Here is a 15,647-nt window from a genome sequence, read left to right as displayed (position 1 = left end):
TATATTTAAATCGACTGGAATGATCAAAGCGAGTTAATAAATGTTCATTTTAGCATTACTTTTAATTCGGTTTATTTCTGTAACTCAATATAAAAAAAATCTAATATTTGATTATTTACTTTTTACACCAGTGTATACTAGTGTGAAATTAAACTAATATTGGAAAATCTAAGCATATAATATATATATATATATATATATATATATATATATATATATATATATATATATATATATATATATATATATATATTTATATATTGTTATTATAATTTTTTTTTAATATACTGAAATGTGAAAAAACATTTGCCAACATAGAGAACGTTTTTTTTCTATTTTAAAAAGTAAAAACTAGTCAAAAAGCGGGTTAAAAGATACATTTTTCTCACATCAGTTTTACAAACAAAGCACAGTAAACGCAAGTAGAATGTCTACTATTTGTGAAAATTATCATCATTTTTTGCTCAGAAAACAATCCAAATAAACGGCACATATTCGACTGTACAGAAACAAACAGACGTGCGCTCACTTCATGCAGGAGCTTCTCCAGGTTTTCCTGCAGCTCGTAGAAGTAGACAGTAGTGATGAGGCCTTCGCGAGATTTGGTCAGGCAGTTTCGGGACAGCTCTGCGATCTGGTGGTGGATGAAGCTGAGGACCCCGTCAGCCAGCGGCAGCACGTTCTCAGGAGAGTACGACTCGATGAAGTCCGCCAGACGCTCCTCCATCTGAGCCGTCGCCTAGGTATAACGCATAAAATTCTTAAATTATGAGCAGAATCACCTGTTTAGTCATCACTTTAGACTTTACGCTAGAAAATCATTATAATATTCGCTCTAAGTGACGTTGGTGAACTGGCAATGGTTTCTGCTGTCCTGATGTCAGCTGCAGATGTGAATGAGTGGCGGAAAAGAGTAGTTCCAAAAGGGTTTTTGAGACTTTCTGTGTTTGATTTTCTTTTATATACACGATTATGCCATAGAATGGAGATTCAGTGCTTTGATGCATGTATATATTTTTAATAAATAATAAATAAATAAATAACATATATATATATATATATATATATATATATATATATATATATATATATATATATAAATATATATATACACACTCTACACATAAATTTAAGTAAACGCAAACTTTTATTTTGTATGTGATTAGTTGTGATTAATTACATCGAACATCATCCCAATTGTTTATTTTCATTCTGGAATGAAATATGTTCTGTTAAACATGCTTTGATATGTTTGCTCCATATAGTTGGCAAATTTCCCACCATCTGCTCGTATGGCAGCAAGTTGAAAAACTCAATCCATGTGTGAAATGTATGTCCAAAATGCTTAAATAACATTCAGCAAACATTACACGACATCTATATATGCATGTGATTACCAAAATATAATATTTTACAAACACAGAAGTTCCATTTCTGAATGGCAAAATCCCTTTTGCCCTTTTGACTTTCATTGTAGTTTTTTACAAGACTATGGAAGTCAGTGAAAGCCAAAACTGTTTCGCTACAGGCATTCCTCAAAATATCTTCTTTTGTCTTCACAGGAGAAAGGAAGTCATAAAAGTTTGTGAGAAGTAAACAATGACAGTGTGTGTGTGTGTGTGTGTGTGTGTACGTGTTTTTGTGACATATCAGGACACAAATCTGTATAATGACATGGGTATGACACAGGTATTACAAAAAGGAGGTGAAATATGAGGACATTGGTGACATCCTCATTTCTCAAAATGCTTATAAATCCCACAGGATGAGTTTAATCAGAGAGTAAAGCTGCACACAGTCTCATGTGATGGTTGGGTTTAGGGGTGGGGGCAATATAATATATGGTTTGGACAGTATAAAATGTATGGAAACCTATGTAATGTACCCACTTTTCACAAAAACAAACTTGTGTGTGTGTGTGTGTGTGTGTGTGTGTGTGTGCGTGTGTGTGTTTTGCTAACCTTAGGAAAGCGCTCCTTGTAAACATGGTTCATCATGACAATCTCATTGTCATAGCAGGAAGATGATCGTCCTGGACTGTGGACACAAGCGGAGATTAAATTAAATCTGAATATGCATAATTAAATAATAACTTGTTATTATTAATCATTAATATTCATAAAATTGGGCTCATTTCTTTACACAGCTGTAGAAAGTGAAGTAAATCTTTGGATAAGCTGGATGTAATGTAGACTAACCATTTTCCGTACACAACAATGTTCCGTACAGATGACCTTTTAACGCTAATCTCTGAATAAATACTTACAGGTCGTAGGCAAGCTATATATCTGTGTAATCTTTATTTCTCACTCTTTCAACCCCCTGCACAACAGAGACCTTCCTACTATATGTTTCAGAGTAAATTCAGTAAGTTTGCTTCGTCCACCTAATGCGCTTAAAAACAGGCAGTGGGCAAGCTTAAAGTGCTAGTGTCGCCTGGTAGGGGAGACATTTAAAGCCACGACAATATGCTTTTGCATTTAATTTCTGCATCACACAGTATTACAGTCTTTATGAAGTGACTATTATGTTATCACAAATTGTTAAATAAATTATCTTTTGTTGATTAAATGCTTTGAAATGGGGATGTTTAAACGTCGGTTGTGGGTGATGACCGCATGGCGCAACTCTACGCCAGAGAGAGCCTGAGAGACAGGGTGCAAACGCTGTTTGGATCTCCATTGTGCAGTGATGATGTTTATATTCATAAAAGGTCAGTCAAGTTAGCGTTAATGTGCATGAATTTAATGTTGTAATATTTTAAATTGTCATGCTGTAATAAAACAAACATGATATAAAAATGAAATGATTGTGAAGCTATTTCATTTCAAATTTATAAAATTTAAAAAGTCATTAAATATATCATTGACTTCAAGTTTAACACAATAATGGTATATTCTGACATAAGATTTTAATAGGACTTCAAACAATGCCCATTTTGCCAGTGAATTAAAGTTGTGCGCCCTGTACGGAACACTATTTTAGTTGTGTATGGCAGGGATTCCCATACTTTTTTATTTCGGGACCCTGCTAGGCTAGTAATTCAAACTCAAGACCCACCATAATATTTTAATATTAAAAAATGAGTAAAAAAACGTGTCCATTCAAAGCAGTCAAAAATATATGGTGTGTGGCTGTTTGGATTTTGCGATTTGATATGCACAAAATGAGGCTTGAAGTGCTTTTTGTGGGATGCTGGCTGCAACTGTGATCTTTTTTTTTCAGAAGAGAATATGATCAACCTTAGTTGACATATTCAGAATGTTTTGTTGTCAGGTGTCGTTTAAGTTTTAAGGGTTTCATGAAAAAACTAAATAGGTTTTTAATCCACTACTACAAGCTGGGAAAACGTCAGATAAATATGCCAATGCAATTAACGTTATTGCTGAATAGATCTAATATTAACACATTTGCTTGAGGAAGGAATGATGGGGGTAGTTACATTACTATTACTATTTTCCATAACATCTACGTCCTTCCAAAACATTAGGTGACGTTAAAACTAACAGATAGCATTATAGCTATTTATTGATTAGCAATCTGTCAACGCTGGGATGTAAAAAATAGGGGACAACAAAAAGCTTCAAATGATAGAATACATAGCAAACATTAGAAAATATTGACAATAAAATAAAAGGCTTAGCCTATTAAAATCAATGGCCTATGCAGAAATTAAATAAAGCTACAAAATCTACTTCACTTTTGATTGTATTTGCATATTGATTACAGTTACTATAGTTATTTAGTGAAGAGCAGCAAATGAATCTCTCATTGTGTTTTGTTTGATAACAGATAAGTTAATGTAAGAATGCACAGATCTATAATGAAGCATTCGACTACTTTAGTAACTGTTTGTGCTCATTTAAGAGAAAATTAGAAGTGTTTAAAATAAAACACGCAGGACAGAGCAAAATAAATAAATAAATAAATAAATAAACGGAAAAACAAAGCGAAAAAAAGAAGCACTTTTCCGATGGTCCCTTACTGAGAGCTCCGCTCAGCTCGAGCTCTCCCGGCTAAACGCAGACTGCGAGGGCTCAAACGGAGCAGTGCTCGTAATGTCGAGCAAAAAAAAAAAAAAAGAGACAGCTGTAAGACATAACCAGCTTTGTCCTTTTGCAAGAAAAACACTTTAAATCTTTTTAGGGTAAGAGGTTTTTGAGTTATTGACGTCTATCGTACTGGTTTGATTCACCGCAATGTAAATATAGCTGCAGCTATGTGACGTTGCGCGACCCACCTTTGTTCACTGTGCGACCCACAGTTTGAAAACCCCTGGTGTACAGAGCACTGTTAATACCTATCATCTTCCGTACACATGCGAAGGCGGTACTTTTCCCATCTTTTCTCAAAAACTACTGCTCCAAAAGACATCAATCAAGATTTGGATTGTGCAATAGGTATTCCCTCAGAGAAGGAACACACAAGCATGCTCATCTGGCTTTCAATGACGGAGGATTGGTCGTTTAAGTGCGCTGAACAGCGAAAAGTGTACAGAACATGGTTAGTCTATGTTAAGTGTGTGTGTGCACCTGAGACTGCGCGATCGAGGCCGCATGTGCGGAGATCGGCGTCCGTCATCATCCGTGATGCTCTCCGTGCTCCCGAAGTGTTTGGTCAGGAAGTGCAGCTCGTCCAGTGTGGGCTGAAACGGCAACTGATGGAGCCGCTCCTGAGACGAGCTGGAAGACTGAACAAACAGCAGACACCAGTCAACAATACGTGTTAATATATGGGTAATATGGACAATGTACAGCTGCTTTCATCCAAAGTTGCAAACTTAAAGGTTCTCCCAAGGTTTTTTTCTTCACTCTCCTATTGGTGAAGTTTTTTTCCCTCTCCGCTGTCGCCACTGGCTTGCATGGTTCAGGATCTGAAAAGCTACTCATCGATGAATTTGCTCTTCAGTGTTTGGACTCTCAATAATGACTTCAAACCACACTGAACTGAGCTAAACTGAACTGAACTTAAACACTAAAAACTGAACTACCCTGATCCAGTTACCATGACCATTTATGTGAAGCTGCTTTGACACAATCTACATTGTAAAAGCGCTATACAAATAAAGCTGAATTTAGTTGAATTAAAGGGATAGTTCACCCATGAATTAAAATACACTAACTAAATCACATACATTTAATACACAAATACACTTCATTGAACATGTACACATCATCTATATACTATATAACTACAGGTTAACTGTTCATATATAAGAACTTTAGCTATTACAGGCTATTAGTTAGGGGTTTATAAGTGTGTGTGTGTGAATGTGAGAGTGTATGGGTGTTTCCCAGTACTGGGTTGCATGACATCCCAGTACAGCAGGAAGGGCATCCGCTGCGTAAAACATATGCCGGAATGAATTAATGAATTAAAAACTTTTTGTGTTTCTCTTTCTTGTCTCCAGAATATAACTTCGGTCTTTTCACTGATTCTATTGAATGCTCATATATATGGAGCCAAAGACACCACAGGAGCAACTTTCTAAGGTTTAAAGCCTCCTCCATTGTCTGCCACAATGCACTTGATCTGTCTAACTTCATTTATTTGTGGAGATGCTCGGTGTGTCTCGCACAGTAAATCCAGGACAGACTTGTAAAAGGAGATTACGGACCCCAATGGGTGAAGTGAATGGCAAACGACGCATGCAGGCCTGTGGTAATGATTTTCTCTCCTACACGCTGCTCCTCTGTGCTGCTGAATGAATGACTTTGGCTTTAACAACAAATATATGTCACGCTAGAGTCAATAACAGGCCCAAAGCAACTTAAGCTTGAGAATAACCTCGCTCTTTCTTTCCAAGATCACCTTCACCAACGGCCAGTTAAAGCATCATCTACATCCTCTGAAAGCACTACATTTGCAGCTCAAATGGTCGGATGAACATGAACGTATTAATTTAGGAGCTTTGTTAAGAAAAGAACAAGTAAAACGTAGTATATACTGATTTTCTTCACACTTTTGAAGACACTGTATATCCGATATTTATATTTATGAGCAGAATCTCCAGTTCAGCTCATTATTTCCAGGGGAAAATAAAAACAATCCTTTTTTTAGCTTCAGAGGTTTTATGCAACATCTTTGATCTCAGGAAAAGATGGCAAGTTGCTTTGATGAAACTCACATTTAAAGCAGAATTATAAATAAACTTAATATTATAATATTTTAATTAATATTTTCTAAACATCAGCAAAACCAAGGAGCTGGTGATGGATTGCAGGAGAGAGAAGAAAGAACACACTCCCATAACCTTCAACGGGACACCAGTGGAGAGAATTAGCACTTTCAAATTTTTTAGAGTACACATCGCTGAGGATTACGCAGTGCAGAGGATGGCACAACAGTGCCTCTTTTTCCTCAGTCGTCACAGGAGGTTTGGAATAAGCTCTCACATCCTCCGCTCATTCTACAACTGCACTGTGGAGAGCATCCAGTCTGGCTGTATCACCACCTGGTATGGAAACAGCACCAGCAGCAATCGCAAAGGTCTACATAGGATTGTGCGAACTGCTGGACGCGTAGTAGGAGGTGAGCTTCCCTCTCTCCAGGACATCTACACCAGGCGGTGCATGAGGAAAGCTAAGAGAATTATCAGCGACTCCAGCTACCCAAGCCATAGACTTTCCTCTCTGCTACCCTCAGGCAGACGGTTCCGCAGCATCCGGTCAAGCACCAGCCGGCTGAAGGAAAGCTTCTTCCCTCAGACTATCAGACTGATGAACACTTAACACACCCCACACAGACTCTTCCATACCCCTCACTGCACACCATCAATATGTAGCATGCACTGCACTTTAACCAATTCATATTTAAATACTACTATTTTACATCATCCTGTTTTTTTGGGAGTATGCTGTTGTATGTTGTTGTATTTTGCACCGTCTGTATTTTGCACTGTCTGGAGCCAGCACCTAAGCTTTTCACTCATCATAGCACACGTGCTGCTGATGATGTGACAATAAAATTGATTTTATTAATATACATTCACAAGAAATAGCTCTGAAAAATGTCCCCTAATAATAATATTGTCATGATCATCAGCGATCTGCAAGCCTTTAATATTATTATTAAGCATGTACTATCACCTGGACTTTGATTCTGCCACCTTATAAACTACACCTCCCATCATGCACCTCACACACACACCTGTTCCCGTTCACTGATGATTACACACACATAGCTGGAAGCTCACGTGGGATTGTTTTGCATTCTTCCACGTGCTTCTGTTACGTGTTGTTTTTTGATCATGTGACTCGCTAACTAGAATCAGCTGTTCTGTCGGCAGCCCAGCGGTTTGTATTCAAATCCACCTATTTAAGAAGCGGTAGATCTGTGCTTCAATTGTCAGTGCGTTATTCTTGCTCATGATTTCTCTGTAATTTGTCAGAACCTTCATTGATCTGGTGCACTTTTTTACTTCCTGATTCTGCTACTTCATATCCCGACTCTGGACACTTTGAACTTGTTTGCACTTTGAGATTTTTGACTTCATATTATATCCCTTGCATTTGGATCCATCTGACTAGTGTGTTATTTTCTGAACAGTTAAAGTCAGAATTATTCGCTCTCCTGTGAAGTTTTTTTTCAAATTTCCCAAATGATGTTTAACAGAGCAAGACATTTTTTACAGTATTTCCTAGAATATTTTTTACTCTGGAGAAAAAGTCTTATTTGTTTTATTTCTGCAGTTTTTTTTCTTTTAAGCCATTTTAAGGTCAATATCATTAGCCTCTTTAAGATTTTATATTATACTTGAAATTTTTTTCAATTGTCTACAGAACAAACCATCGATATACAATGTTCTGCCAAATAACCATGACTTTCCTAATTACCTAGTTAAGCCTTTAAATGTCACTTTAAAGGTTCATGACACCCCCCACTTTCGGTTCAAGTTTACCTCAGAATTTTTTTAAAAGATGCATGATAATGGGCGTGGAGCTTCGCGAGCAAAGAACAGGTGTGGGCGTGGCCAGCAGAGCAGGGGAGAAGGAGGGGAGCGAACAACTGTTGTCAGTCGGCTCACAAAATGAGACACAAACCGTGAGGAGACCCATGATTTCATAGCTTACAAAGTTATAATGCAAAGAAATAAACAGTAATTTAATATCATGCTACATTTATCATTGCACACACACACAACAACAATTTATATAATTTAAAAGATAATCATGCTCATATAAAAACTACATGAGGACCTCTCCCTCAATTCCCGGGTCTGAATGCAGACTCAGTGCAGCAGGTCTCGTGCCCTGCCTATTTTAACCATTATCCCTGCTGGTAATCTGGAGGATTTAGGCGAACACAGCAGCACGGCGATGTGTCTAAATGTGAACGAACTCCTGATAAAAGACAACGTCCGCCATTCTCCAATTCTTGTGCTGCTCTCCTGGCAAAAATGCTTGCTGGACACATACAGCTTTGCTGTATAGGCCTTGACAGCATCACAAGGAAACCATGCAACAAACCTTGTAGATCATGGAAACAAACACAAACGACCCTTCATGAACAGCTAAATACTGTGTGCCGTGGGTCCGTGGACGCAGTCTTACCCAATCATCAACGTAGGATCACACAGCTTGGCACTGGCAGGTCTGCCTCGCCTTCGGAAAGCACGTGCAGTCATGAATAATTAAGCAGCCGGCTCTTCTCATAGGATAAGAAAACTCCGCTATGAATAATAATGAGAAACCGACGCGTCATCTTTGCACTTGCAGTTCTGCGCTACGTCGCCGATTTTGATCCCGCCCCAAAAATCATTTCAAACCTGGAAGCTGAAATAAGCTGACAAAAGCTCAAAATTACCCTGTTTTCTCCACAATAAAAGCTGACAGGTGCTAACATCGTCCTAACTGATGCTCAACACACACAAACCTGTTCGAATCACAAAAAAAGTGCTCGAGGGTTTCGTGAACCTTTAAGCTGAATACTAGCATCTTGAAAAATATCTAGTCAAATATTATTTACTGTCATCATGGCTAAGATAAAATAAATGAGCTATTAGAGATGAGTTATTAAAACTATTATGTTTAGAAATGTGTTGAACAATCTTCGGTCACACTTTACAATAAGGTTCATTAGTTAATGTTAATTAATGCATTTACTAACATGAACAAACAATGAACAATACATTTACTACTGTATTTGTTCATGTTAGTTAACGTTAGTTAATGAAAATACAGTTGTTCATTGTTAGTTCATGTTAACTCATGGTGCATTAACTAATGTTAACAAGCATGGACTTGAATGTTAATAATGCATTAGCAAATGTTCAATTATGAGTAATAAATGCTGTACAAGTGTTGTTCATGATTAGTTCATGTTAGTAAATGCAATAACTAATGAACCTTATTGTAAAGTGTTACCCAATCTTCTCTTCATTAAACAGAAATTGGGGAAAAAATAAACAGGGGGGCTAATAATTCTGACTTCAACTGTATATTCCTGATATTTGTCTAATTTGTTTTTGCGACTTCATCACTTTCACCTGTTTTGATTATCCTGTGTTGACTTTCTATTTGTGCATACTTTAGTTACACAGTATCTGAATATTTCTTGAATAAAACATGAATGCATCAGCTCTGTGTGGATGAGTTTGTACCGTTGAGCTGGGTGTGTTGGTCCCATATCCAGACGAGGGAAGAGAAGCCAGAGACCAGCGTCTGCCATCAGCCCTGCAGGCAGAAACAGACAAGCACATCACAATACAGAAGCAGATTTTGCACAGTAGCCACAGCTAATCAGGCCCTTCTGGATTTTGTCCAGTGGATCTTGAGATTAAAAAAAAAAACAATTTTAGATTTTCTTATTTATATTTTTGTGGAGGTGACACAGTGGCTCAGTGATTAGCACAGCAAGAAGGTTGCTGGTTGAAGTCGCGACTGGGCCTGTTGGCATTTCTGTGTGGAGTCTGCATGTTCTCTCTGTGTTGGTGTGGGTTTCCTCTGGGTGCTCAGGCTTCCCCCACAGTCCAAAGACTTGTGCGATAGGTGAATTGGATGAACTAAATTGGCCGTAGTGTATGAGTATGTGTGTGAATGAGACTGTATAGGTCTTTCCCATATATGCTGGAATAGTTGGCGGTTCATTACGCTGTGGTGACCTCCAAAAAAGAATGAATAATTTTAGTGAAAAATAAAATGTTGAAGCAAATAATGCCATACGTTCTAAGAAAAAATGTAACAAAATCACACACACACACGCACACACACACACACACACACACACACACACACACATATATATATATATATATATATATATATATATATATATATATATATATATATATATATGCAAAATTTTATCATAAATGTTTATACATCATTATACATCTTAATCTCAAAGTGAGCTTTGAAGCCTAAGGGCTCTATTTGATGATCCATGCGCAAAGCGCAGGTCGCAAACGCTTTCAGGGCGTGTCAGAATCCACTTTTGCTAATATAACAACGGAAAAATCCGCTTTGCGCCATGGTGCAGGATCTAAAAGGGTTGAGTTTATTCTCTTATTGAGTTATAGGTGTGTTTTGAGAACAAGCCATTCAGAGTCTCATCTCCCATTCCCTTTAAGAGTCAGCTGCGTCGCGCCATGGCACATTTGCTATTTACATGACATAAAGTAAGTGTAAGTGGAAAAACTGAGCATTTCACTAGCGAGAAAACAGTTAAACAGAGCATCTACAGCGCGAGAATGAGAGATAAATTATCTACTTTCACTTTCGCTCTTTGTGGATAGGGAAACCTTGTACGCACAGACATCAATTAGTTTACAAATAATTTTTTCGTTTGTCAAGCGCAAAGATTTGTTTCAAAACTATTTCTAAATTTGGTCTATTGAAAAATCTATAATACAATAGTTTCTCAAAATAGCAACGTGCCAGCAATGCGCCTCAGAACGCCTTCCTTTTTAGTCCTGAACACCTATGGGCGCACATATGAGCGCAAATGCATTTGCTATTTAAACAGCGTGGTGCAAAAAAACAAAACTCTTGCACCAAGCTGAAACTAGCAAACAACAATTGCGTCACGCCTTGCGCCACATTGCGCTGGGTGTATGATAGGGCCCTAAATTTTTTATTTTACTTCTCATGGTAAATATAACAGGACTGTAAATTAATATAATTAAGTACATTTACTTTGCATTGTTCAATATGAATGTAGATAAACAGTGATTAAAAAGTTATTAAAGTAGTTGTAATTGAATTAAACTGACTAAAAGGGAAGGTATTTATAAAGGTAGGATTTTTTTAAACTTCACATTCACATAAACAAATAATATTTATGTAATTTAATATTTTATTGATTTATTTTTAATATTTTATTAAATTTGTATAATTTTTGTAATAGTAATTTTTTCAGTATTATTATTATTATTAATAGTAATAATATTAATAATAATAATAATATTAATAATAATAATAATAATAATAATAATGATAATAATAATAATAATACTATTAATAATAATAATAATAATTATGTTTCTTAAGCATCAAATCTAAATAATTTCTGAAGGATCGTGAAGGTAAGAATACTGCTGTTTGTCAGCTTATAAAGAACATTAAAAAATAAAAATGAGTTATTTGAAGTTATAATAATACTCCACAATGTTACTATTTTTTGTACAAAAAAAACAACAAAAAAAACAAAAGCACTGACCTCAAACTCAAGTGTCACATTTTTTCCAGCATTTTAGAATTACAATAAAAGCAAAGCGTGCAATTTCTGTGCCACGGGCAGCTTTACAGAAACACTAAACCACTGTCTAGTTTGAATGCGAGAAGCTTGGTTTCGGCTGAACGTCAGCAGGGTTTGAAACTTGTCCGTCTGATATTTCTGTGTAAAGCTTTAAATGTTGAGAACAGCAAGTGTTCAGATTTTATAAGTCTATTTCATGTGGTTGCATTCTTGTGTGGTCGCTAGGCATCCGTTTCATTTCTGCACAGTTTACTGCATGTTTCGGAGCGGGCAACGTTCCCGACGGGGTCATTAAAACTGTCATCCCACAACATGAGAAGAGCTCGCTCACAGGAGAACCAAAACAACGGTTCCACATAACGAAAGCATGAAAAGAGCTTCTCAGTAGGGCTCAAACTAGCTTCAGTACCCATCAGACATTTCTTGATCATGTACCGTATTTACCTGAAAGTACTTACCCCCTTAGCTTAATTTTAGTGGTGTTAATGATTAATTTTGACTATTAATGAAGATAAAAGATAATATAATAAAATGAATATTACATAATTTTGTATGGTATATACACTGTAAAAAATCTTGCTGACAACTTTGAGCTGAATCAAATGACCTTTTCTAGTCATCTCAACTTATATCAATCTGACTCAACGGGCTTTATTTTGATGATCTAGGCGCAAGGTCTAAATGGCAGGGAGCAAAAGCATTAAAAGTGTGTCTGAATCCACTTTTACTATTTTAAGGACGAAAAACCAGGCTCTGCGCCGCCGCACATCATCTGACAGGGTTGTGCTTATTCTCTTAATAAATTATGGGTGTGTTTTGAGCATTTGAGAGTCAGTTGCATTGCGCCGTGGCGCATTTGCTATTTACACGGTGGAAAAACTAAATGGTTCATTAGCGAGAAAACAGTCAAATAGACCATCTGTAACGTGAGGATAAAGAACGAGCCTCCTCCATTCGGGCACTTTATTTTTCACCCCAAACTCATTCTGAAAACGTAGCACCGCAGACATTTCTGGGGACCGCGATTTATGTGGCCGGAGGTACGTATGGCTACATTTCCTTTTTTCAAGCGAATGCAAAACAGAGTCCAAAAAATAAAGCGAATGAGTTCATAAAGGGTGAAGAATGCGGTGAAATCTGAAAACGCTGTCAAAATCAGATGAGGACTTTTCTTTTCTCTAGACGGCTTTTGTAAATCGTTGCTTGGGTTTGGGGAAGGAGGAGGAGGAGGGTGGCTGGGTTGGCCGCTTGGCCGATTGGCCGGCCGCCCAGTCAATGGTTCAGTCATTCAGTCAGTAAGTCAGTCGGACAGACGGCCGCTCGACAGCAACAATTTACACGAGAACAGTGCAAAAGAGGTTTGAGACGCGAAAAAGCGCGCACAGCGGACTCTCTCGGATTCGCAAAAAAAAAAAAAAACTGCAAAAATACGTTTCGCGGTCTCCAGAAATGTCCGCAGGGTTATGTTTCCAGAATGAGCCTGGGTTGTTATTTTTGCTTTCTCTTTCTCTCTTTCATGGATGAGGAAATATGTTGTACGCACAAACATTAATTAGCCTACATTATTAATTTAGTTTGTTAAGTGCAAAGATTTGTTTCAAAACTATTTCTAAACTCAGTTCTAATTTCCACCAAACCAATAAATGAACAATAATAACGAAGTGTGGTTAAAAAAAACTAAGCTATATCCAAACACACGTCCTATGCCCTACGTATATGGTCCAAAACCTGACAGGTGGACAAATCAAAGCTTGTTTTTAATAAAAATAAAGAGTTCAGAAGCAAAACCCTTTAAATCTGTCAGACCTCTTTTCTTGTAAATGAGCATTTTATATCAGACTCCTATAATTAGGTTCAGAAGGTTTATTTTATAGATAATGATGAGGTTATTAGCTTGCAAATAAAATAACTTATTTTTTATCTGCTGTTATCTTTAGACAATTCTCTGGATTTTAACAAGGTAGATTTTCTCTTGCGTCAAAACCAGCTAAATCCACTTTTCCATGCAAAAATCCAGCGTGTTTCGGCACAAATTAAGCCCTGAGTATGAGTAACACTAGCTTAAGTCACACTTCACACCATTTAACCTGTTACTGGCTTATTACCTTTCAACTGTTAGGATATTAGCTGTTTTTAGCGCTTATAAAGTATGATCTTATTGTACATCCTTAATCCTACCCCAAACCCAATTACTATGTTGCTAACTAATAAGCAGCTAATTATTAACTCATTGAGCTAAAAGTCTTAGCTAATAGCATAAACTGTACATGTGTGATAATATGTAAACAGTATGTCTAATTTGGAGTTGCAACTGATATCCTGTAAATTAATTTCTCAATTTAATGATAAAATGTGACTTATTCTGATGCTATTTTGACCCGGTGTAACTTATTTTCTGGAAATATTGTCTGGCTGACTTGTGTCGTGATGTACTGAGGCTCGTGTGTTCGTTTGTCCGGCAAATATTTCATGTTTCTGTGTTCGCAGTTAGCCGTAGCTCTGTGCTTTGGACAAAATTGATGATACATGCTGTGCAACTATCCTGCTGGACGAGATTTATATTGGCAAAATCCAATATTAGGCCTCGCAGGGCTGGAGCGCGTCAGACGGGGAAAAAAACGCAGATCAATCGTCTGTCTCTCATCCATTCGTCTCTCCTTTGCACTTGTCTTTCAGATAAACGGCTGTGGGACGGCCTGTCATTCACTGGGGAATGATGATGCTGAGATATGTGTGTGTGTGTGTGTGTGTGTGTGTGTGTGTGTGTGTGTGTTTTAGCCGTCTGGAGGATCTCCTTCCTGCTGCTTACAAACACGTCCATTTATAAACACTTCCTCAAAGCTCTGAACTAGAACAAGAAGCAACAAAAGTCCCAACATAAAGGAGTGTAAGGTACCTTAACAAATGTAAGTGGATTGAACTTAAAACAATTAAGTTGTAAAAAAAAAATCTCAAGAATTGTGTAGTTTCAGCTCATATTAAATAAGTGGTTTGAACACATAACTTTTTTCGGAGTGAGAATGCAAACAAACAGATATATAATATAATATAATATAATATAATATAATATAATATAATATAATATAATATAATATAATATAATATAATATAATATGATATAATATAATATAATATAATATAATATAATATAATATAATATAACAATAATATAATATAATATAATATATAGTAAAAATAACAAAAATATAATATAATATAATATAACAATAATATATTATAATATAATGTAACAATAACATAATATAACAATAATATAATATAATATAATATAATATAATAATACAAATAACAATAATATATTATAATAAAATAACAATAATATAATATAATAATACAAATAACAATAATATAATATAATAAAAATAACAATAACATAATATAATATAATATAATATAATAATAATAAAAATAACAACAATATAATATAATATAATATAATATAATATAATATAATATAATATAATATAATATAATAAAAATAACAATAACATAATATAATATAATAATAATATAATAATAAAAAATAATAATAATAATAATAAAATAACATTAATATAATAAAATATAATATAATAATAATAATAATATAATAATAATAATAATCCCAACAACAATAATAATATAATAATAATAAAAATAACAATAATATAATATAACATAATATAATTAGGAACAAAAATAATAACTTGACTTTTAGTTGATCATTTGGTATCAAAAGTGGCTTATATGAAAGGCAAAGGCCTCTAGATTACGCTTATTTTACCAAAATAAAATATGATCATGCCTTGATTTTTAAATATTTAATTAGGACACTAAGGTCTGACAGGGAATAGCAAAGAGATTGGTCTTGCAGGACTCCAAGAGTTCATCTAGATTCTTTGGATTCATCTTCAATGCCTACTCCTTCAACGCTCAATAATGTTCATGTC

At 35.7% G+C, this 15,647-nt stretch overlaps 1 protein-coding gene across 3 annotated transcripts in view; it reads right to left on the bottom strand.

Moving 5' to 3' along the window:
• mast1a (microtubule associated serine/threonine kinase 1a) overlaps window positions 1–15,647 on the bottom strand; it is a 100,347-nt gene that overhangs the window by 32,751 nt on the left and 51,949 nt on the right. For all 3 annotated transcript variants that reach the window (XM_087237733.1, XM_087237735.1, XM_087237734.1), the window contains 4 exons: window positions 9,602–9,674; window positions 4,533–4,690; window positions 1,962–2,037; window positions 530–739 (listed from right to left, as the gene is read on the bottom strand). In XM_087237733.1, the coding sequence (XP_087093859.1) occupies window positions 530–739; window positions 1,962–2,037; window positions 4,533–4,690; window positions 9,602–9,674 (517 nt within the window). The remainder of the gene's footprint in view (window positions 1–529; window positions 740–1,961; window positions 2,038–4,532; window positions 4,691–9,601; window positions 9,675–15,647) is intronic.

This window comes from Danio rerio, chromosome 1 (genome assembly GCF_052040795.2).
Source record: "Danio rerio strain M-AB ecotype USA chromosome 1, GRCz13ab, whole genome shotgun sequence".
NCBI classification, from domain to species: Eukaryota; Metazoa; Chordata; class Actinopteri; order Cypriniformes; family Danionidae; genus Danio; species Danio rerio.
The sequence above is the reverse complement of the archived record's forward strand: the minus strand, read 5'-3'. Positions and strand labels throughout refer to the sequence as shown.